At 52.6% G+C, this 20,429-nt stretch overlaps 4 protein-coding genes across 7 annotated transcripts; 2 read left to right on the top strand and 2 right to left on the bottom strand.

The window, feature by feature from the left end:
- The first annotated feature begins 401 nt into the window (after positions 1 to 401).
- Tbl3 (transducin beta like 3) lies at positions 402 to 6,965 on the top strand. The gene is made up of 22 exons (XM_036197853.1): positions 402 to 527; positions 1,895 to 1,946; positions 2,031 to 2,126; positions 2,212 to 2,259; positions 2,354 to 2,495; positions 2,573 to 2,657; positions 2,736 to 2,903; positions 2,991 to 3,066; positions 3,138 to 3,231; positions 3,317 to 3,498; positions 3,584 to 3,725; positions 3,836 to 3,894; positions 3,996 to 4,099; positions 4,705 to 4,852; positions 4,941 to 5,171; positions 5,251 to 5,321; positions 5,401 to 5,557; positions 5,635 to 5,693; positions 5,912 to 6,015; positions 6,104 to 6,175; positions 6,277 to 6,435; positions 6,528 to 6,965. The coding sequence occupies exons 1-22, from the start codon at positions 487 to 489 to the stop codon at positions 6,635 to 6,637; spliced, it is 2,400 nt and encodes a 799-aa protein (XP_036053746.1). The 5' UTR covers positions 402 to 486; the 3' UTR covers positions 6,638 to 6,965.
- Noxo1 (NADPH oxidase organizer 1) lies at positions 6,855 to 9,011 on the bottom strand. Its single transcript, XM_036194636.1, has 8 exons — positions 8,946 to 9,011; positions 8,770 to 8,850; positions 8,533 to 8,608; positions 8,250 to 8,427; positions 7,970 to 8,151; positions 7,647 to 7,760; positions 7,303 to 7,420; positions 6,855 to 7,194 (listed from the first exon to the last, which is right to left on the bottom strand). The coding sequence occupies exons 1-8, from the start codon at positions 9,009 to 9,011 to the stop codon at positions 6,855 to 6,857; spliced, it is 1,155 nt and encodes a 384-aa protein (XP_036050529.1).
- A 4,272-nt stretch (positions 9,012 to 13,283) lies between these two features.
- On the bottom strand, positions 13,284 to 14,291 carry LOC118590258. 2 transcript variants are annotated; one of them, XM_036198150.1, is made up of 2 exons: positions 13,878 to 14,291; positions 13,284 to 13,580 (listed from the first exon to the last, which is right to left on the bottom strand). In XM_036198150.1, the coding sequence occupies exons 1-2, from the start codon at positions 14,247 to 14,249 to the stop codon at positions 13,350 to 13,352; spliced, it is 603 nt and encodes a 200-aa protein (XP_036054043.1). In that variant the 5' UTR covers positions 14,250 to 14,291; the 3' UTR covers positions 13,284 to 13,349. The 2 variants fall into 2 exon arrangements, with proteins under 2 accessions (XP_036054043.1, XP_036054044.1); XM_036198151.1 differs by having other exon boundaries at positions 13,284 to 13,535.
- An 89-nt stretch (positions 14,292 to 14,380) lies between these two features.
- Gfer (growth factor, augmenter of liver regeneration) lies at positions 14,381 to 16,830 on the top strand. 3 transcript variants are annotated; one of them, XM_036196327.1, is made up of 3 exons: positions 14,381 to 14,743; positions 15,116 to 15,279; positions 16,065 to 16,830. In XM_036196327.1, the coding sequence occupies exons 1-3, from the start codon at positions 14,504 to 14,506 to the stop codon at positions 16,225 to 16,227; spliced, it is 567 nt and encodes a 188-aa protein (XP_036052220.1). In that variant the 5' UTR covers positions 14,381 to 14,503; the 3' UTR covers positions 16,228 to 16,830. The 3 variants fall into 3 exon arrangements, with proteins under 3 accessions (XP_036052220.1, XP_036052219.1, XP_036052221.1); XM_036196326.1 differs by having other exon boundaries at positions 15,083 to 15,279; XM_036196328.1 differs by having other exon boundaries at positions 15,083 to 15,279; positions 16,070 to 16,209.
- Positions 16,831 to 20,429: the final 3,599 nt, after the last annotated feature.

The following is a 20,429-nucleotide window of genomic DNA, read 5'->3' as shown; positions in this document are numbered from 1 at the left end:
GACAGCCAGGAGTTGGACCACATCTTTAATTCCCAGCACTGGGGAGGCAGAAGCAGTAGGATCTCTGAGTTTGAGGCCAGCCTGTGAATTCCAGGACAGCCAGGGCTGCAAAGAGATACTGTCTCAAAGAAAAAGAAAAAGAAAAAAAAGAGGAGGGGAGAGGGAGGAGAAGGAGAAAACAAGACAAATTAGAACAAATAATAAATAAATAGTAAATAGGTAGTAAAAAAAAAAAAAAAAAAAAATGCAAGACGTTCAGCAAGGTGGCCACTGCCAGCCTGCATGCTGGGAACACCTTCAGCTTCCACTCCTGGTCGCAGTTGCCAGTACCCACAGTAAAGATGGCTCCCAGGGCGCGTGCTGATGGCGTCAAAGCAGTTGCAGATCGTGATGTCATCACAACGTGCCTTGGAGTACAGAGCAGTGCGTAGTCTGTTTCACGCGGCTAGGGGCTGCCGAGCTTGGAGGAATCGACTGCACAAGGACATGGCTGAGACTGTGGCCGGAGTGAGCCGCTTCAAAGCCAAGTAAGTCCTGGGCGGAGGCACCGACCGGAAGGGACATGGGTCACCGCCCGAGGAACCGGGAAGGAGAGCCAGGAGTTTCGGAGGGGCGTTCAGGGTGATACAAGGGGCTCTGAGTCCTGTGCTCAGTCACTTCCGCAGACTGTGGGGAACTGTTTAGTGCTAGGATAGGAACAGGCTCTGCCGTTGTCCGTAGTGTATACTTTCCAGATGAGAGTTTTCGCCCATCTCTGAGTGGATTGGATTATCAGGTGTTAGCAGAGAAGCCTCAGTGCCGACAGCCTCCCTGGAGATGGGTTAACTGGGTGCAGAGCATGGGAGGCTGGTTTTATCCTGGTGGGCTGGCTTCCAGGGAGTGGACTTAGAGGCTGGGAAGAGAGGCATTGGATTTGGGGAGACCAGCCCAGCCCACCTACAGGAGAGAGGCAGAAAACCTGTCACACAGGGCCTGGGCCAGGAACTGTGGTGCTGCAGTGTTTACCGTTAAGAAAGATAGGTAGGAGTCCTTCTGGGCAAAGTCACAGAAGCGTGTGAGAAGCAGGGAATCTTTAAGCACTATATGACACCCATCAGAGGTTCCAAAGGGGATGAAAGCAAGAGATGACAGAGTAGGCAGGGTCCCCTGCAGCAGCCACCCCCTCTCCCCCAGGAAACGGCATGGCTTGGCCTGGACCAAAACAGTAGAGAAAGTGGGAAAGAGGACGACGTTAGTCAGACCCCAGAGGTGACAGCTAGTTGGGGAGAAATGGAGTGGGGCTGAGGCTGGAGGAGGGAGACTTGGTAGGGTAGTGGCGTGCTGGGCCTCACTGGTGAAGACCTTGAGAGTGTGTTACCTTTTCCTGGCCTCCCCCAGCTAGCAGGGAGTCCCCCCAAAAAACTCTTCTGAAGCCTGGGCTGTTGCTGGGCTGCCTTCACCTTATCTAGGCCCACCTCTTCTTTTTTTTGTTTTGTTTTGTTTTGTTTTGTTTTTGTTTTTGTTTTTCGAGACAGGGTTTCTCTGTGTAGCTTTGCGCCTTTCCTGGATCTTTGCTCTGTGGACCAGGCTGGCCTCAAATTCACAGAGATCCGCCTGCCTCTGCCTCCTAAATGCTGGGATTAAAGGCGTGCGCCACCACTGCCCTGCCAGGCCCATCTCTTCAAGCAATATGATGACCCCATAGTTCTACCACAGATGCATGATCACCAGCTAGCTCTAGGTCTCAACCTTCCTGTAATGTGAACATCCGCCCACTGGGTAGTTTTATCCCTGGGTTCCTGCTGCTGACTGGGTATTTTGCAAGGTCAAGGATTTGGTTCATCTCTGGGAGAGTACCCAGGACAGGTGGGACAAGGGCGTTAGGAGATCACTCAGGATCCTATTCTCTTTCCAGCTATGCTGTTGAGCGGAAGATTGAACCTTTCTACAAGGGTGGGAAAGCACAGGTAACTATCCCCAGGGCCAGTTAGGGGGTAAAGAGGTGTAGGAAGCACTGAGTGGTTCCTTGGCTGACACCCCTTTGTCCCTAGCTGGACCAGACTGGCCATTACCTCTTTTGTGTCTGTGGTACCAAAGTCAACATCCTAGATGTGGCCTCGGGGTCTTTGCTGCGGAGCCTGGAGCAGGTAAGGACAGGCTGGACAGATGTGAGGGACTTGAGGGGAGGGTAGCATTTTCTTATAGTGCTCTGAATTCCCACTCTCCCCTTAGGAGGACCAAGAGGACATCACTGCCTTTGCCCTCAGTCCTGATGATGAAGTATGATGGGTGGGGTGGTGGGTAAGCTCCCTTCCATACTGAATTGGCAAACATGTCTTATTTCCCAGCTGTATTACCCCACACCTTCCCCCAGGTACTGGTAACAGCCAGCCGGGCACTGCTGCTGGCTCAGTGGGCCTGGCGAGAAGGCACTGTCACTCGCCTGTGGAAGGCGATCCACACAGCTCCGTTGGCCTCCATGGCTTTTGATGCCACCTCTACACTGTTAGCCACAGGTAGGACCCCAGCAGGGTGGGTGTGCCGGAGGGTACAAGGCACAAGGTGCACCCCTACCTCAAACATATTCCCACAGGTGGCTGTGATGGGGTGATACGTGTCTGGGACATTGTGCAACATTATGGGACACACCACTTTCGAGGCTCACCCGGTGTCGTTCAGTGAGTGGGATGGTGGAGGAGAGGTGGGTAGAGGACCAGCCTTGGAAGCACAGCTAATTTGTCTCTGCTTTCCTTCAGTTTGGTGGCCTTCCATCCAGACCCCACTCGCCTGCTGCTCTTCTCGGCCGTGGACACCTCTGTCCGTGTGTGGTCACTGCAGGACCGCTCATGTCTGGCTGTACTGACTGCTCACTACAGCGCTGTTACTTCCCTGTCCTTCAGTGAGGATGGCCATACCATGCTCAGGTGGGCTTAGGCTGACCACACGGGGCTTGGGTGGGAGCAGGGGAGGCCAAGGCTGAGACTGGAACTGAGGGAGCTGTTTCTCCACAGCTCTGGCCGTGATAAGATCTGCATAGTCTGGGACCTTCAGAGCTACCAGGCCACGAGGACAGTGCCAGTGTTTGAGGTATGGCCCTGCAGGCCTGGGGCAGGAACGGGAGGCATGGCTGTACAGGCTCTGACCCTGTTCATCCACAGAGCGTGGAAACTGCTGTGCTATTGCCTGAGGAGCCGGCACCTGCACTGGGGGTGAAGAACTCAGGCCTGCACTTCTTAACAGCTGGTGACCAAGGTATGGGGAGGCTGGCCACATGTGGACCAGGGAGCTGGGTGAAGCCTGTGGACCTCATCCCCCAACAGCCCTTGTCCTCATACAGGGGTCCTCCGTGTGTGGGAGGCAACTTCTGGGCAGTGTGTATACACCCAGCCGCAAATGCCAGGCCTAGGGCAGGAACTGACCCACTGCACCCTGGCCCGCACTGCTGGCCTGCTCCTCACTGTCACCGCTGATCACAATCTGCTGCTCTACGAGGCACATTCCTTACAGCTACAGAAACAGGTGGGCACTCGTGACTGCCCAGTGCAGGGCTTGGACACTGGGCTTCCTGTCTTACTTACACTCGTGACCTTCCTGCCTCCCCCAGTTTGCTGGCTACAGCGAGGAAGTATTGGATGTTCGATTCCTTGGGCCCAATGACTCCCACGTTGTTGTGGCTTCTAACAGCCCTTGCCTGAAAGTGTTTGAGCTGCAGACTTTGGCCTGTCAGATCCTCCACGGTCACACAGGCAGGTCAAGCCCTCTGACATCCCTGACGCCTAAGCCTGGATTTGATAGCTTTCCTTCCCCGCCTCCTTTGGATCCCTGATCTCTGACCACTCCTTCCTCTCCCTCCCAGACATTGTCCTGGCCCTGGATGTGTTCCGGAAGGGGTGGCTCTTTGCCAGCTGTGCCAAGGTGAGACCCCATAAGAGGTATGAAGGCACAGGCCTCCCAAGTGAAAACAAAGGCAACAGAACCCTGACCCATCATCTTTCCTCAATCCCTACTGTCCACAGGATCAGAGCATACGCGTCTGGAGGATGAACAAGGCTGGCCAGGTGGCCTGTGTAGCTCAGGGCTCCGGACACACACACAGCGTGGGCACCATCTGCTGTTCTAGGTAGTGGATCAGGACTGGACCCGGGGGTATCCAAGGAGGGAGAGGCCCGAGTCATTAGTTTCTAGCACAGTGTGGAGAATGAATGTGCTGGTTTGGCCACGCTATGAGGCTTTAACAAGGACGTGGACTGGGCGTGGTGGCGCACGCCTTTAATCCCAGCACTCGGGAGGCAGAGCCAGGCAGATCTCTGTGAGTTCGAGGCCAGCGTGGGCTACCGAGTGAGCTCCAGGAGAGGAGCAAAGCTACACAGAGAAACCCTGTCTCGAAAAATAAACAAGGACATGGAGCAGAGAAGAGGTCCAGGGAGACTCAGGTGCCATGGCAAATTTCTTGGAAGTGGCCTTGGAAGGTGGACAAGATAGGAAGGACTTGAGACAGACAAAATGACACTGAACAGGGTCCCGCTGGAGGTGACCCTGTGTCAGGACCAGTTGCTGTGTATGGTGGGTAGATAGTGCAGATAGGCATTTGGGGGTGATGTAGGCCAGTCGACGTCCTGAGATGACCCTCTGGTCCTGATCCTGGTGCAGAAGGCTAGAGCTTGATGCACTGCAGACAGTGTCCTTGCACCTGAGCAGTGTTTCCCTTTTTCTTGTTGGCTACAGGCTAAAAGAATCTTTCCTGGTGACAGGCAGTCAGGACTGTACTGTGAAGCTATGGCCCCTCCCTGAAGCCCTGTTGTCCAAGAACACAGCTGTGGACGGTGACCCCATGCTTCTACAGGCCCAGACCACTCAACGCTGCCATGACAAAGTAGCCACACGTGGCCTCTGGGATGGGGTGTGGCCGAGCCCTAGAATGGGGTGAGTGTCTAAGCTTTGCTGCCTGCTCTCCTCACCAGGACATCAACAGTTTGGCTGTCTCCCCCAATGACAAGCTCTTAGCCACGGGCTCACAGGACCGCACAGCTAAGCTCTGGGCCTTGCCTCAGTGCCAACTGTTGGGTGTTTTTTCAGGCCACCGACGTGGCCTCTGGAATGTCCAGTTCTCACCCATGGACCAGGTGCTGGCCACAGCCTCTGCTGATGGCACCATCAAGCTCTGGGCACTGCAAGACTTCAGTTGTCTCAAGGTAAGCATTTCCCCTCGTCCCATCCCCTCTCTGGTAACACTTCATACCCGTAAGACTTGGTTCCCTCTCTCCCCTGCAGACATTTGAGGGACATGATGCTTCTGTGCTGAAGGTGGCCTTTGTGAGCCGTGGCTCACAGCTGCTGTCTAGGTGAATGGGCTAGGAGAGGGCTGGGGATGTATAGTGGGGGTCATCCCCCTACACTGAGTCCTTCCATTCTCAACCTCAGTGGTTCTGACGGGCTTCTGAAGCTGTGGACCATTAAGAGTAACGAGTGTGTGCGGACACTGGATGCTCATGAGGACAAGGTCTGGGGACTACACTGTAGCCGACTGGATGACCGTGCCATCACCGGCAGCAGTGACTCCCGAATCATTCTCTGGAAGGTTGTGAACCCTAAGGGGTGGGATGAGGCAGAGCAAGGGACAGCACTGGGGCTTGTCTGATCCTGATTTGGTCCTAGGATGTGACAGAGGCCGAGCAGGCAGAAGAGCAGGCCAAACGAGAAGAGCAGGTGATCAAGTAAGTCTGGGCTTAGTAGAACCCGCTGCATGCCCTCAGCAGACCTCTCACCCTTGCGTGTCTCCACCATTAGCACCTCCTGGGTCCCCTAAGCAGCAGTGGCCCCCGTATGTTCCCTGCTGTGAGGCATAGGAAACAGGTTGAGGTAGCGCTCACCCCTGTGCTTTATGCCCAGCCATGGTCTCTGATTGACGATGTCTTTTCCTCTATCCCACCAGGCAGCAAGAACTGGACAACCTGCTCCATGAGAAGCGGTATCTCCGGGCACTAGGACTTGCCATCTCCCTGGATCGTCCCCACACTGTACTGACTGTTATCCAGGGTCAGTACCTGCCCCAGGAGCAGGCTGGGGTTGGGGGAGGCGCCAGGGATAAGTAGACCCTTTCTTTAAGCTGACTTCCCTCCCACAGCCATCCGGAGGGATCCCGAGGCCTGTGAGAAGCTGGAAGGCACCGTGCTCCGATTACGACGAGACCAGAAAGGTTGTGGACAGGCTGGAAGGGACCAGTCTGGGGAGGGGATGGCCTGGTAGGCAGAACACTGAACGGCCCAACAAGCAGGGTGACCATCCCTATACCTACAGAGGCCCTGCTGCGCTTCTGTGTCACCTGGAACACCAACTCCAGACATTGCCACGAAGCCCAGGCTGTGCTGGGTGTGCTGTTGCGGCATGAGGCCCCGGAGGAACTACTGGCCTACGAGGGTGTGCGGGGTACACTGGAGGCGCTGTTGCCCTATACTGGTATGTGACATGGCCCTGGGTCCAGGGAAGCCCCTGGTGGGTTCACAGACCACCCTCTCCCCGCTGCCCTAACACCCTCTGTCTTCCTCTAGAGCGACACTTTCAGCGGCTTAGCCGGACGCTACAAGCAGCTACCTTCTTGGACTTTCTGTGGCACAACATGAAGCTGTCCCCACTCCCAGCTGCTCCCCCAGCCCTGTGAGACACATAAAAGTTACACTTTTCTATCTTGGCTTCTCAGACGAATCTGACTAATCTCCCCAAAATCCTTGGCCATACTTGGCCCACTGAGATTTTTAACTGTAGCAGTTCAAGCCCACCCCTACCCCAGCCTGAAGTCCCTCAGGGCACAATGAGGTTGGGTGAAGTCATTCCAGTTTTATTTAGAGGAAATGGAAAGTTGCTGCCCCTTAACCCTGTCAGCCATCCAGCCCCACCCTATCCTGTTCCCTTGGCAGGTCCAGATCCCTACTTTGCCTGTGGTTGGGATCGACAATAAATCTCTCTGCAGGGCTACACAAATCCTCAAAGGGGACCCTGGGTCTCTTTTCCTGTCCCAGTGCCATGCGGGTGATGGTGCAGCATCGGCTCTGGATGGTACTCATACAGGGGCGAGTCGGTACTCCAGGGGGAGCCGTCCTGTCCTTGGCCACCTTGTCTCCCCTCCCACTGTCTGGGAACCCTGGCCTGCCCAGGAGGGAGCCCAGCCCTTCAGGCTGCAGCAGCACCGCAGGGAACAGGCCTGCCCTGCCATTGTACCTGCGAGAAAGGCAGGGCTTGATTAGGGATTCTCCTGATGCCATGTGCCCCTTCTGCCAGGCAGCACCTGCCACTACTCCACCACACCACACACGCACACACACTCACCTGCACAGCCACCAGCCGCGGTCGGAGGTTTCCAGCACACACACCCGTGCCCCTGCAGGTACTGATAGCTCATCAGTACGAGTGCCCTCATAGGCCTGGGTAGCACAGAACTGCGTCCCTAGGGTAGATATTTGGGGAATCACTGTAGAACTGCAAGACTGGAGCCCTAACCATTCTCTGGGCTCACCTCTCGACACTCTAGACTGCTCTGAAGCCCACTTGAGCCTTCTCTTCGCTGTAAGCAGTACCCACATACATGGTGTCCCCGCTATCACCTCCCTCCCGGGCTTGGTCTCAGCCTTGCCACAAGGTCCATTTCTTAGTGGTGAGGGATGGGCTCATACCACTGCCTTGCAAAGCCAGGCCTGACTCCTGGCCCTGGCCTGGAGCTACCTCCTCCAGGTAGGGAGCTGGAAACCAGGCTGTCTGCTGATCCTTGTTCTCCACCAGCCACCAACCTAATCAAGAGACAGGGAAAGGGTTCAGATGCCCAGGCCTGCACCCATCTTAATCAGAGAGCAAGTCTTCTTTTGGTTTTGTGTTTGGAACTCGCTTTGTAGACCAGGCTAGCTTCAAACTTGCCTGCCTATGCCTCCAGAGTGCTGGGGTTTAAGGTGTGTGCCACCACCACCCAGTTGTCCCCAGGTTTTTAATACTGTGGCCCTACCTGAAGGATGTCGTAGTAATACGTCCAGAATTTCTTGAGCCTGTGTGTAGAAAGGTCTGTCTCTTGTGTCCCGGGTATAAAAAGGCTGTAAACAGCGCATGCTCTGAGCCTCCAGTCTATTAATGGCAAGACTGCTTGCAGGTTGGGATAAGGGCTCCTCTGGTGTGGGCAGGATCACCAGGCTGGGCAGGACAGCCAGCACGTGTGAGAAATGAGTAGGAAGGATGGGAATACCCCTTTCCCCACCTATACATATAGGTCAGCCTAGGGTATAAGTCACCTGCCAGGAGGCAGCCTGGGCTCCAGATCGAGAGGTTTGGGTGCAAAGAAGTCATTGAGTGCTGAGCTCCTCAATACATGCTCTGAGCTTGCCAGCAGTGCCTGTACATAGGTGTCCAGCAGCCGCAATCGTACCAGGCCTCGGCCAGTATGCCCCCGACGCGTCAGCAGTGGAGCATCTGCCCATCACGAGAATACACTGGGACCACTCACCCACAATTTTTTTTTGGGGGGGGTTGCCTGACCACCCCTGTGACCACCCCTGCAACCCTTGCAGGCCTGACCAGGAAGCTTGGGAAGAATCCGTTCAGATCTGTGGAGCAGGCCCGCCTCCACTGGGAAGGTTTTCTTAAGGATCTTCTGAGAGGAAGAAGCATGTGTCAATCTCTGAGTGGAGAGGACCCCGGGGGAGGGGAGGGTCCCTGGAAGAGCTTCTTCAGGAAGGGAGGGAGGTCATGTATCTAGAGGCCTCTGGATTGGAGGATGAGCCACCCTGTTGCAGTAGTCCCAGTGTTACTTACCTGGAGCCACCCAAACTCATCCCAGCTCCTGCGAACAGAGGAGTCACTGTTGTCTGACCAGCGCACCGAGAAGGCAAATGTCTGTGAGGAAAGGTTGAGGCGCCATCTCCCTTCAGACTTTGCCAGCTCCCCTCTGTCTCTGGGCAGGTGTGGAGGATGGGGTTGTGTGGTCCTACCTGGTGTCGTTCCATCTGCACCAGGCCTACGGCACGTGCTGAAACTGGGTGTCTTGGACCTGCCATGATTGTGGCCTCCTGCTGGGTGCTGGAAGGGTCTCTCTCTGAGCAGCCGGAAGAAATGGAGTGGAATTTCCCTACAGGGCCCTAAACCGAGTCCCTGCACAGCACTCACACCCGGAAACTTCAGTTTCCTGGTTGTTCTTCAAGCACAAATCTGAGAGGATTCCTCACAGGAGGACTGTGATGGGGGAGGGGCAAGCCAGGGCAGGTGGAGGGAAAACTGAAGTCCTTTGTGCCAGGCTGCTCTGAAACCACCCTGTGGGGTGGAACTGCCCTGTGGGGCTCCTTTCCTCCCCTAGCCAAGGGAAGAAAGGAGGTTTGCAAGCTCCATTACAAAGTGCCGCCTGCACCTCCACCTCACCTCCACCTCCCCTGCCCTCCACCTCACCTCCACCTCCCCTCCACCTCCCCTGCCCTCCACCTCGCCTGCTCCTCTGCCTCTGCCCCTGCCCTGCCGTACTATCCTCCCAGTCTGTGTGTGCCCAACAGCTTGGTTTTTGAATTCGCCCGTGGGGCTATATGCTGTTGCACTCTGAATCAACTACTTCACCCCTGGGGCCTTTCCGTTTAGCTGTGGGGTTTTTGGAGGTGGGGTGGGGGAGTGGGCTTTGAGACAAGAGTTTCAATAATTTACAAAGGCTGGCTTTAAACTTGGGCTATTCCTGCAGCTAAGGCTCAAACCTGTGTAAGGAGGCCATGAAACCGCTTTCCTTGGCCAAGTCTTGTTACTCCTTAAACAACATGCAGGTTCTTACATACCGGCTATTTCAGAAACATTAGAAGACAGAAGAGAGCAATTGGAAAGGCCGTGAGGACCTACCACAAGGGACCAAGAGGAACTGTGAATCCCTCTCACCACCCAGCTGGCAGCCTCTGCCTGCCCCTACCGACCCTAGATGCTCTCCACTTATCCTCCATGGCTGCTGCTGCCTCCTCTCTGTTGTTCGAATCTTAGATGGTCTTTTAATAAAAACCCAGAGCCAGGTATCAGGGTGACGCTGAAAGATCAGAGAAGCAGAACACCCAGCCACTAAAGAGAGTGAGTTCCTGTTTCCTCCTGCCTTACGTACCTTTCTCTGCCCTGCCATATTACTTCCTGGGATTAAAGGAATGAGATCTCAAGTGTTGGGATTAAAGGTGTGTGCCACCGTGGCCTGGCCTGGCTCTGTTCCTAGTGTGGCCTTGAATTTACAGAGATCCAGGCTGACCTCTGCCTCCTGAATGCTAGGATTAAAGGTGTGTGCCACCACTGCCTGGCCTCTATGTCTAATCTAGTGGCTGGCTCTGTCCTCTGACCTCAGACAAGTTTATTAGGGCACACAATCTATCACCACACCTCTCACTTAGAGGCAGAGGAGCCCCAACTCTGTGGCTAGTAAGAGATCCCTCCCTGTCTCTTACTATTTTTTTTTTTTTTGAGCTGAAGATGGGGGGGGCGGAGGGGTCCACTCACAGCTGGAAAAATGGGTCAGATAAGAGCACTGGCTGTTCTTTCAAAGGACCCAGGTTCAGTTCCCAGCACCCACATGGCAGCTCACAACTGTCTGTAACTCCAGTTCCAGGGGATGTGACACCCTCACACAGACATACATGCAAGCAAAACACCAATGAATGTTAGTAGCCATGTCAGAGGAGCAGCAGGTGGCAACTGACTTCAGGGTGTCAGCCCACCAGGAGGCAACCCCCTGATGGGTGAATCTCACTCAGGGAGAGGCAAGGCCCCAGACCCCAGAACGTCTTTTGCTTCTGCTGTGCCTTTACATGTTTGCTGCTGCCATCTTTCTCTGGTGTCAGACAGGTGTGAATGGGTGTGGGGAGATTCCTCACTACCTGTAAAGTAGTGTGTTTATCTCATAGAAACATCCCATTCTACTGGACAATTTTTTTAAAGTTTTATTTATTTATTATGTATACAGAAGAAGGTGCCATTAACCTCTAGGCCATCTCTCCAGCCCCTCTACTGGACATTTTTACCTGTGGATTATTGTGAAGGTGATTTCTTCCTAAGCTGAACTGTCTACATGATAATAATAATGTTAGTTTAAATAGAGTTTTAGTGGGGCTAGAGAGATGGCTCAGAGGTTAAGAGCACTGGCTGTTCTTCCAGAGGTCCTGAGTTCAATTCCCAGCAACCACATGGTGGCTCACAACCATCTACAATGAGCTCTGGTGCCCTCTTCTGGCCTGCAGGGATGTATGCAGACAGAACATTATAAATAAATTCTTTTCAGAAATAGAGGGTTTTTTTGTGTTTTTGTTTTTTGTTTGTTTGGTTTTTCAAGACAGGGTTTCTCTGTAGGTTTGGAGCCTGTCCTGGAACTTGCTTTGTAGATCAGGCTGGCCTCGAACTCAGAGATCCACCTGCCTCTGCCTCCCGAGTGCTGGGATTACAGGCGTGTGCCACCACCGCCGGCCTAAAAATAGAGTTTTGATGATTAAAAATATAAACAAGGAAGTGTCACACTGATCCAACACATGAGTTTCTATTGAGCCATATAGACTGTGGCTTAGGTTAATGATTAAGAAAAGTAATTGAAGCTGGTGGTCTACAGAGTGAGTTCCAGGACAGCCAGGACTGTTTCACAGAGAAACCTTGTCTCGAAAAACCAAAAGGGGGTGGGGGGGAGACAACTGAGTCTCATTTAGTCCAGCTAGCTTAAATTCTTTTAACCTTACTGTTGGGAGGTGTGTTCACAGGTTTTGAACTGCATCACAGCTGAAACAAAGTTATTTGAAAATAACTTAAAGTTAGACTAAGATGTTTTTGTCAAAAGCTTTGAGGTGAAAAACTCAAGAAGACACTCTAAAGATTTAGAAAGGCACACTGATGGTTGAGTGAGGAACTTGTTAAGGTCAGGGAACAAAAACAAAGCAGCCCAATTATAACTAGCTGATGCACTTTTCTTGCTAGCATAGGATGACCAAAGGTGATGATTAACTCCTTATATCCATTTTGCCCTCGATCTCCTGATATTTAAAAAAAAAAAAAAAAAAAACAAACAAACTATTGATGAGTGGGAGTGGGTATGTACCCTAAAGATTTAAAGGAGAGCTAATTGATTCTTTTTCATATATAAAAGTTTAGGTTTGTGATTCCTTTAAGATTCCTTATGAGATTATGTTTCAAGATAAGTAATAAAGTAATTGGCCTTTTCTTTGTAACTGCAAAACTGCAGCCTGACCGTAAAAGACCTGACTGAGAAGAATACCCTGCTTGTCCACACAGTTAATCCATAACAAGCTGCTTGGGTGTGAATGTATGTGGGTCCTTAAGATAATTTGTTTTTCACCTGTAATATGTCAAATGTTTAATCATGTAAGGGATATGGAAACATGCCCTTTTTTACTGTTTGTTTTGTATTCATTATAATCATTCATTTGAAAAACAATGTAACCACATTGTAATTTTTATATTGCCTGAAAGATTTTTCTGGGGTAGATAAGCTATAAGGGAAAGAATAGAGTTAGAGAGTTAAAAAGGGGTATAAGGAAAATATCAAGAATGAGAGTTAGAAGGAAAACATCAAGAATGAGAGAAATCACCAGAAAAATAAAAAATAGAGAATGCAAAAGAAGAATAAAGAAAAGGTCTGAAGGAAACCATCAAGTGAGTATGTGAGTGTCTGTTTCCCTTAACCCTCTCAGATAAAAAAGTCATAGTACAACGACTTTGTGGGTTTCCCTTTGAGCCCTGTGCTGCTTAGAGGCCCGTCCTTCAGGCAGCGATAAATGCACATAAGAATAAATATATGTTTTATAGCTGGGCAGTGATGGTGCACACCTTTAATCCCAGCACTTAAAAGGGAAGCAGAGGCAAGAGAATCTCTTGAATTCAAAGTCAGCCTGGTCTACAGAACAAATTCCAGGACTGTCAAGGCTTCACAGAAACTGTGTGTGTGTGTGTGTTGGGGGGGGGGGGGAGGAGACGGGAATCACTCACAAAATAGAAGAAATCTTGCAAAATAAAAATGGGATCAGGTCAAGACAGCTTTGCCCAAAATTGCCCAATGTCTCCCACTGCTTTTAGAACAAATCCTAATTTCTAGCACGGTCATTGGTGGGCCATTGCTCAACTCTGGATTCTGGCCTCCATCTACCTCCCCAAAGTCTTGTTCCCAGTGGCCTTGGTACTTCTGCAAAATACACATAGCCTGAGATGATTCCTCATCCTACAGGACTGTGCCTAAGGGTCTCCAATTAAAGAGAGCTATATTCCCACACCCTATACACGACTTTCACCAGTTTGTAAATAAAATTTATTCCCCGTGACTGGGTTTTCCCCATCTTCACCGCTGGTCAAAGGTAAAGAAGCCGGGGACAGAAGCTTGTTCCTTGTTCTGCTCAGTGCCGGAAACAGCTCTTGGAGTAGAGTAGTACCACTGTACAAATATTTGCAGAATGAATGAGTGAACACATGGCAGCAGGGGAAGGACTTCTTCCTGTGATGGTCCAGGCTTTTAAGTCAAGCACTGGAGGAGGGGCTGGTGGTGGCAGAAGATTGAGGAATTCAGCGTCATCTGCACTCATCTGCATACAGAGTTCGAAGTTGGCCCAAGCAACAGGAGACTTTGTCTCAATAAATAAATAAATAAATAAATAAATAAATAAAGAAAGAAAGAAAGAAAGCCGGGCGGTGGTGGCGCACGCCTGTAATCCCAGCACTCGGGAGGCAGAGGCAGGTGGATCTCTGTGAGTTCGAGGCCAGCCTGGTCTACAAAGCAAGTTCCAGGACAGCCTCCAAAGCTACAGAGAGACCCTGTCTCGAAAAACAAAAAGCAGTTCCTGAGGCTGAAATATTATTATATATGTCATTATGCAGTCGTCTTTTTTCCCCCAGGTTATAGGATGACAAGGCGCCCGCAGGATTACCAGGTTGCTAGGTTCCAGGCCCCCAGGAACTGGGGCAAAGGTCGACCCCAGCCACTGGTGCAGTCCGGTCTCTGTGAGGCCACGCCCCGCGGCGCGTTGCCAAGGCACCCAGAAGCGTGTGGGTGGGCGTGTCCTACGGCAGAAAGGCCCCAAACTTGGCCGCCGGAAAGGGTTTGAGCCGAGCGATGGGGGCCACGCGAGAAGCACCTCCTCGGACCTCGTCTCAGCCCGAGCTCTCAGCGGGGCCGCAGCGCACCTTGCACCACTCACTCCACTTCTTCTGGAGGAAGCCCGAGCCCCACCATGGACCACGCACGCCCGACCCGCGGCGGGCAGCCAGGCGCAAGGGGACCAGCCGGGCCGGAGCCGCATCCCCCTATGCCGCCTCGGCCCGGGCCTCCCGCTCCGCCTCCTACCGCGCCGAGGCCTCCCACTCCGCCGCGACCCGGCCCACCGCCTCGGCCCCCAGCCCCGCCCCGCCGCCAGGCCCCGCCTCCCGCCCCAGCGTGAGCCCAGCCCCGGGCCGCCTTTCCCGCTGCAGCCGCCGCGCGCTGGCCGTGGCGTGCGCGCTCGCCTGGCGGGCCTTCCGGAGGTCCTCTCGGCCCCGCCGTCAGTACGCCGGCAAGATGGCGGCGCCCAGCGAGCCCACGGGCTTCTCTCGCAGCAGTGCCTTCTCCTTCCTGCCCCGCGGCGCGCGCTCCGAGATGACCGACGACTTGGTGACTGACGCGCGGGGCCGTGGCACAGGGCATGGAGACGCCGCCGCCGCCGCCGCCTCGGCCCCGGCGCCGCCAGGCTTGGAGCACGGGAAGCGGCCGTGCCGGGCCTGCGTGGACTTCAAGTCGTGGATGCGGACCCAGCAGAAGGTGCAGATGCCCCGCCTGGCCGCCCGGTCCCGGTTCCCCGCCCCACATCGGGTTTCCTCAGGGTTAACTGTGCCTGAACATGTCCACCCCCTCACCCACACACACCGTTAGGCTCGAACTCTGAGCTTTCGGCTGCCGGTCGGTTTACTAGGCTGCCAACTGATAAAGGGAGCAAGCATTCTTGTTTCCTTTATTATTGTAGTTGTTGTTTTTGGTGATACTGGGAGTCCGAACCAAAGCCTCTGGCGTGCAACGCAGGCAGTCTGCCACTGGGTTGGAATTTTGTGGGCTTTTGGTTGGGGAAGAGTGAACTGACCCTTGGTCGGCCTACTTCTGCAGCGGGACACCAAGTTTAGGGAGGACTGTCCACAGGATCGGGAGGAATTAGGTCGCCACACCTGGGCTTTCCTCCACACGCTGGCCGCCTATTACCCGGACATGCCCACCCCAGAACAACAGCAAGATATGGCCCAGTTCATACATATATTTTCCAAGTTTTACCCCTGCGAGGAGTGTGCGGAAGACATAAGGAAGAGGTAAGTGTTGTACCTCTGCCAGTAAGACCCCTGAAGGGGGCCTGGCTGATGTCATAGAGAGGGGCCCAGAAAAATAGATACAGAAGTGACAGGTTGCTAGGAGAGAGATCACCAAAAGGGATGTTGGGGCATGGGAGCCTTCTCCTTTCTCCTCAGAAGCCCAGTTCTGTGGATGTTAGCCGTAAGGTTTTTAGGAAGGTCTTCCCCACCACTCCGTTTATTTATTCCTCATGGTCAGATTGGCTAAATTTCCACATTGCCCAACTTCCCTAATCCCTCAGCGTGCTTCCTGACTTTAAAAACGGGAACGATAAACCATCACTCTCAATGGCCTAACCTATTCTTACGGGTATTTCTAGGTTGGACCTGTTGGGCAGTTAGTTGCACTTGCTATTTGAAGCCTGGACAGTTAGGAATGAGGGGGATCTCAGGCTGAACTGGGCCCCTGGGCTTAGCAAACACTCTGTGCCTGGCCTCACCTGTCTAGACTCTGCCCGGGGCTAGAGACCATGGGGTGAGGCTCCCTGATTGTTACAAGGTTGTAAAGTTGCCCGCTTTAGTCTATCTCACTCTGGGCTCTTGCCAATCAGATGAGTGTGAGTGAGCATCCCTGGGAGTTGCCCAAGCCCAGGAAACTCCAGAGTCAACCCTGGCCTTGGCTTTCCCATCCCCTTGGAGCGTGCCGGCATCCCCGAGTGTAATTCACAGCAGTGCCCAGCTCCCTGTCCCCAGGCACTGGAAGGACAGGGGTCAAGGCTTGCTCACGTGCTGCTTCTCTCACAAAGGATAGGCAGGAACCAGCCAGACACACGCACTCGGGTCTCCTTCAGCCAGTGGCTGTGCCGCCTGCACAATGAGGTGAACCGGAAGCTGGGCAAGCCTGCTTTTGACTGTTCGAGAGTAGATGAGCGATGGCGTGACGGCTGGAAAGACGGCTCCTGTGACTAGAAGATTGACGACAGAGCATGTGGGGCATCTCGCCAAGCCCATGGGCAGCCTGGCTAGAGGGACAGCCTATTGATTAAAGTGTATCTGAGCCGAAGTTTGTTTGGGTGGTGGGGGGAGGGGTCCCTAGGACACTGCCAGTGGGAACCCTACCCACAGGATGAAGAAGTGGAGGTGCCCACTGCAGACACTCTGGTGGCCTCAGCTAACGCCCCATGGGACCGGAGATGAGAGAGGCAGTAGTCCAGGCTGCCCCGTGCCCTTTATAAAGCAGCCTCGCCTCTTGCCCATTATACACTTGGGACGCAGTTGCCCTATCGGAAGATAGGCTAGACCATTGCCATCCTACCGCATATCTAGGGTGCCTACAGAATTGTGACCCAGGCCGCTCTGTGCCATTTCAGAACTGAAGCATGGTACTGAGCTGTCTATGCTATATTCTGTCCCCAGCTCCAGTAGGGTCCTTCTCTTAGGGTGTACCCACCATACTGCCCACTGCCTGCCTGGCACATGGTCTCCCGCAGCTATGACATGCCTGTCGGCAGGGGATCCTGAACATCTGCTTCCTTAAGAGTTTGAGACCAAAATAAAATGAAGTGACTTAGGGCCTGGTTTCTGTGTGTTTTGTACTGGGATTTACAGTGATGGACAGGCCTGCTTTTGCATTTCTGTGATTAGTTGGATGTTCTTGTCTGAAGTTCTGGCAGAAGCACTATGGAGCAGCTGAGACAAGTTCTTCATGGAGTCAGAGAACCCCCCTGGTGAGAAAGAAGCTGAAGATGACTAGGGGGCTGTGGGATACAAATGGAGAGTGGCCAGAGTGTTAGCAACTGGTTATTTGTGTCTCGTTGGAACTCAGAATGCTGAGTGTGCACCCTTCAGTTGGGCTCCTCTGGATCTGCTCAGCTCCACCTATCCTTAGGCAAGGCTCCCAACCAGAGCATCCCAGCAGCAGTGGGTGCCCCAGGGGTCCTCAGAACATAAAGATACCATTCTTTCCTGGGTTGGACCTTTTGTGGATGAGGACTAGCTTGGGCCTCCAGTGGAGCATTTATTTAAGAGCACTGGCTGTTCTTCCAGCACCCATGTAGAGACTCAACCATCTGTAACTCCAGTCCCTGGGGACCCAACACCCTCTTCTGGCCTCCATGGGTACCTGGTACAAAAGTCTATACAGAGATACATACAGGCCAAACAATCAAAACACAGATCCACCTGCCTCCACCTCATGAGTGATGGGATTAAAGGCATGTGACACCACTTCTGGTTCAAAACACATTACAAAAAAAAAAAAAAGCAAGCTGTGGTAACATCCCTTTACCTTTAGCCCTAGTACTCAGGATCTCTGAGGTTTGAGGCCAGCTTGGTCTACATACTGAGTTCCAGGTCAGCCAAGGCTACACAGAGAAACCTTGTCTTGGCTGTTCTTAAAACAAGAGAGGAAAAAACAAAACAAACAAACAAAAAAACAGAGGGAAAAACCAATAACTCAATACACACGCGCACACACACACAGAACAATGAAACAATAAACTCTGTGAGTTCGAGGCCAGCCTGAGCTACAAAGCCAGTTCCAGGACAGTGGTATGGGGAGATGTTTGCTGTGCTTGTGTGATCATGAGGACCTGAGTGTAGATCTCCAGCACCTACATATCTTAGACCAGGCTGGCCTTGAACTCAGAGATCTGCCTGCCTCTGCCTCCCTTGAGCTGGGACTAAAGGCGTGCACCACCACTCCCTGGCTTGGTGGCACACACCTTTAATCCCAGCACTACATAGAGATCCTGTCAACAACAGAGGGAGAAGGGTCCTAGGGACCCTCAAACCCACAGGTCTGGCAAATGGAAGGACAAGAAAGGCCCTTTTGGAACTCACCAAGATCCACCTGCCTCTGCCTCCCCAGCAGGAAGAGCACTTTGATGAGGCTTATGATGCCTGGGGACTTAGCTTGGAGGAAAAGTGCTCGCCTGGCATGGATAATAAATACCCTGGGTTCTATTCCCAGCGATGGAGGGATGAAAAGGCTACAAAGTAGACCTTAGGTGTAAGCTGTATGGATGAACCAGGAGAATCAAGCTTGAGTCTGAAATGGCAGGTGGAGGTACCTGGCTAGATGCAGGGTAGGGGCTTGATTTATACTGGGGGTCTGAGAAAAGGGGGAAGGGAAGGTACGGTGCTAGAAATAAGTGGGTCACGGCTTGGATCTGCTGCTGAGGGGACAGAAGTAGACCAAAAGCTGTCTGGTGACGCTGGGGATTGAACCTCAGACCCCATGCATGGTAGGCAGGCACTCTGTCCTGGGCTATATACTCAGCCCAAGAATGGGCTGCATTTTGAGGTACTGATGAAAATGATGGAGGAAAAGGGGGAAATAGGTGATAACACAGATCTGCCCATGGCTAAAAGGGGATGGGATGGGGTTAGGTATCAGAGAGTTGACCAAACTGGTGGGCTGCACCTGCTCTGTTCACCTGTGTCCAACTAGGCTGAAGTGTGTTTTGGACCAGTACCAGTGGGTTTCCTAGGGACCGGACCAGGTACTTCCAGCTACACTTCCCTCTGAAGAATGAACAACAGGTCACAGTAAAATGCTTGGCATGGTGATATTGTGTTCCCCAAAATATTGTGCACCCTAATAAATTTATCATCTGGGGTCAGAGAACGGAACAGCCACTAGACAGACATAGAGGCCAGAAATGGTGGCACACACACCTTTAATCTTAGCATTCCAGAGGCAGAAATCCCTCTGGGTCTCTGAGTTCAAGGCCACATTAGAAACGACCAAGCGGGCCTGGAGAAATGGCTCAGTAGTTAAGAACACTGACTGTTCTTCCAGAGGTCCTGAGTTCAATTCCCAGCAACCACATGGTGGCTCACAATCATCTATAATGAGATCTGGTGCCCTCTTCTGGCTGGCAGGGATACCCGCAGGCAGAACACTATATACACAATAAGTAAATAAATAAATCTTAAAGAAAGGAAGGAAGGAAGGAAGAAAGGAAGAAAGAAAGAAACAGCCAGGCATGGTGATACATGCCTTTAATCCCAAGAAGTGAGCCTTTAATCCCAGGGAGTGATGGTAGAAAACAGAAAGGTATATAAGGCATGAGGACCAGAAACTAGAAGCATTTGGCTGGTTAAGCTTTTAGGCTTTGGAGCAACACAGTTCAGCTGAGACCCATTCGGATGAGGACTCAGAGGCTTCCAGCCTGAGGAAACAGGATCAGCTGAGGAACTGGTGAGGGGAGGTAGCTGTGGCTTGTTCTGTTTCTCTGATCATTCAGCGTTCACCCCAATACCTGGCTGAGTTTGATTTTATTAATAAGACCTGTTAAGATTCCTGCTACAGCTTGGCACTGCACAGTCTTAATATGTGTAAACTTTGCTTGTACCTGGCTCTGGTCCCAGGGAAGACAGAGACAGACAACTAGGGTCCTCACCCATGACCTTTTACAACACCCAGCTTCTGCAGTGACCATGAAGGTAGAGCTATTCAGTCTCCTACCAGCCTGGCACTGAAGGAGCATGAAGTGGGGCTGTGGGATTCCCAGCAGTGGCCAGGGTAGCTGGGTAACATCTGGGACAAGATCTTATCTCTGCTGTTTCTCCCCTTCTTGAGCTCAGGATTAGCTAGCTACAGGTCAGTCCTAGAGACCAGAGATGGAGAGAGTTTATGGAAGACATGACCAGGCCAGAGGAAGAGAACAGAGATGTTCAACCTTCACTTCTGCTGGCTACATGGACTCTGCCTCCCAGACAAGTGCCCCTGAAGATAGCGGTCTCTCTTCACCTAACCCTGTTAGTAAGGTACAACCTGTGAAGGAGAAGCCAGAATGCAGTGGAGATGTGAGCCACAGGCAATACAAGTGTGTATCACATCTCTGAGCTGAGATTTTCTTCATTCTCAGCCAAAAAGAGGTCAGGGGCTTCTTTCCTTACATTTTTTTTTTTTATTTATTTCTATCACGATTAAAGGGCTAATGAGAAGTGATTTGCCCCTGGTCTTCTGAGACTAGGGTCTGGGGGCTGATTCTCTCTCCCTGAAGGCAGAGGGCAAGATGCTAGGCCTCAGTTTCCCCTTACATACTCACCAAACGGCCCTCCCGGTCAGAGAAGCGGGGTGATGTGCTTGTCCTGTCGATGCTCTTGGCCGTGGCAAAATCTGAGCTCAGTCCTTACCTTCTCTTGCCCACCTCTGAAACCCA

Source organism: Onychomys torridus, chromosome 8 (genome assembly GCF_903995425.1).
Source record: "Onychomys torridus chromosome 8, mOncTor1.1, whole genome shotgun sequence".
Taxonomy (NCBI): domain Eukaryota; kingdom Metazoa; phylum Chordata; class Mammalia; order Rodentia; family Cricetidae; genus Onychomys; species Onychomys torridus.
The sequence above is the reverse complement of the archived record's forward strand: the minus strand, read 5'-3'. Positions and strand labels throughout refer to the sequence as shown.

Excerpts from the sequence above, each read along its gene's own strand:
- Tbl3 (XM_036197853.1), top strand. The coding sequence starts at position 487 with ATGGCTGAGACTGTGGCCGGAGTGAGCCGCTTCAAAGCCAA. Across the intron at positions 2,260-2,353 it reads CCCTCAGTCCTGATGATGAA|GTACTGGTAACAGCCAGCCG; the intron begins GTATGATGGGTG and ends ACCTTCCCCCAG. Across the intron at positions 5,322-5,400 it reads GGCTCACAGCTGCTGTCTAG|TGGTTCTGACGGGCTTCTGA; the intron begins GTGAATGGGCTA and ends TCTCAACCTCAG.
- Noxo1 (XM_036194636.1), bottom strand. The coding sequence starts at position 9,011 with ATGGCAGGTCCAAGACACCCAGTTTCAGCACGTGCCGTAGGCCTGGTG. Across the intron at positions 8,851-8,945 it reads TGCAGATGGAACGACACCAG|ACATTTGCCTTCTCGGTGCG; the intron begins GTAGGACCACAC and ends CTTTCCTCACAG. Across the intron at positions 7,195-7,302 it reads CGCGGCTGGTGGCTGTGCAG|GTACAATGGCAGGGCAGGCC; the intron begins GTGAGTGTGTGT and ends CCTTTCTCGCAG.
- LOC118590258 (XM_036198150.1), bottom strand. The coding sequence starts at position 14,249 with ATGCGGCTCCGGCCCGGCTGGTCCCCTTGCGCCTGGCTGCCCGCCGCG. Across the intron at positions 13,581-13,877 it reads GCCTGGAACCTAGCAACCTG|ACAAAGTCTCCTGTTGCTTG; the intron begins GTAATCCTGCGG and ends TTATTTATTGAG.
- Gfer (XM_036196326.1), top strand. The coding sequence starts at position 14,504 with ATGGCGGCGCCCAGCGAGCCCACGGGCTTCTCTCGCAGCAGTGCCTTC. Across the intron at positions 14,744-15,082 it reads GGATGCGGACCCAGCAGAAG|CGGGACACCAAGTTTAGGGA; the intron begins GTGCAGATGCCC and ends CTACTTCTGCAG. Across the intron at positions 15,280-16,064 it reads GCGGAAGACATAAGGAAGAG|GATAGGCAGGAACCAGCCAG; the intron begins GTAAGTGTTGTA and ends TCTCTCACAAAG.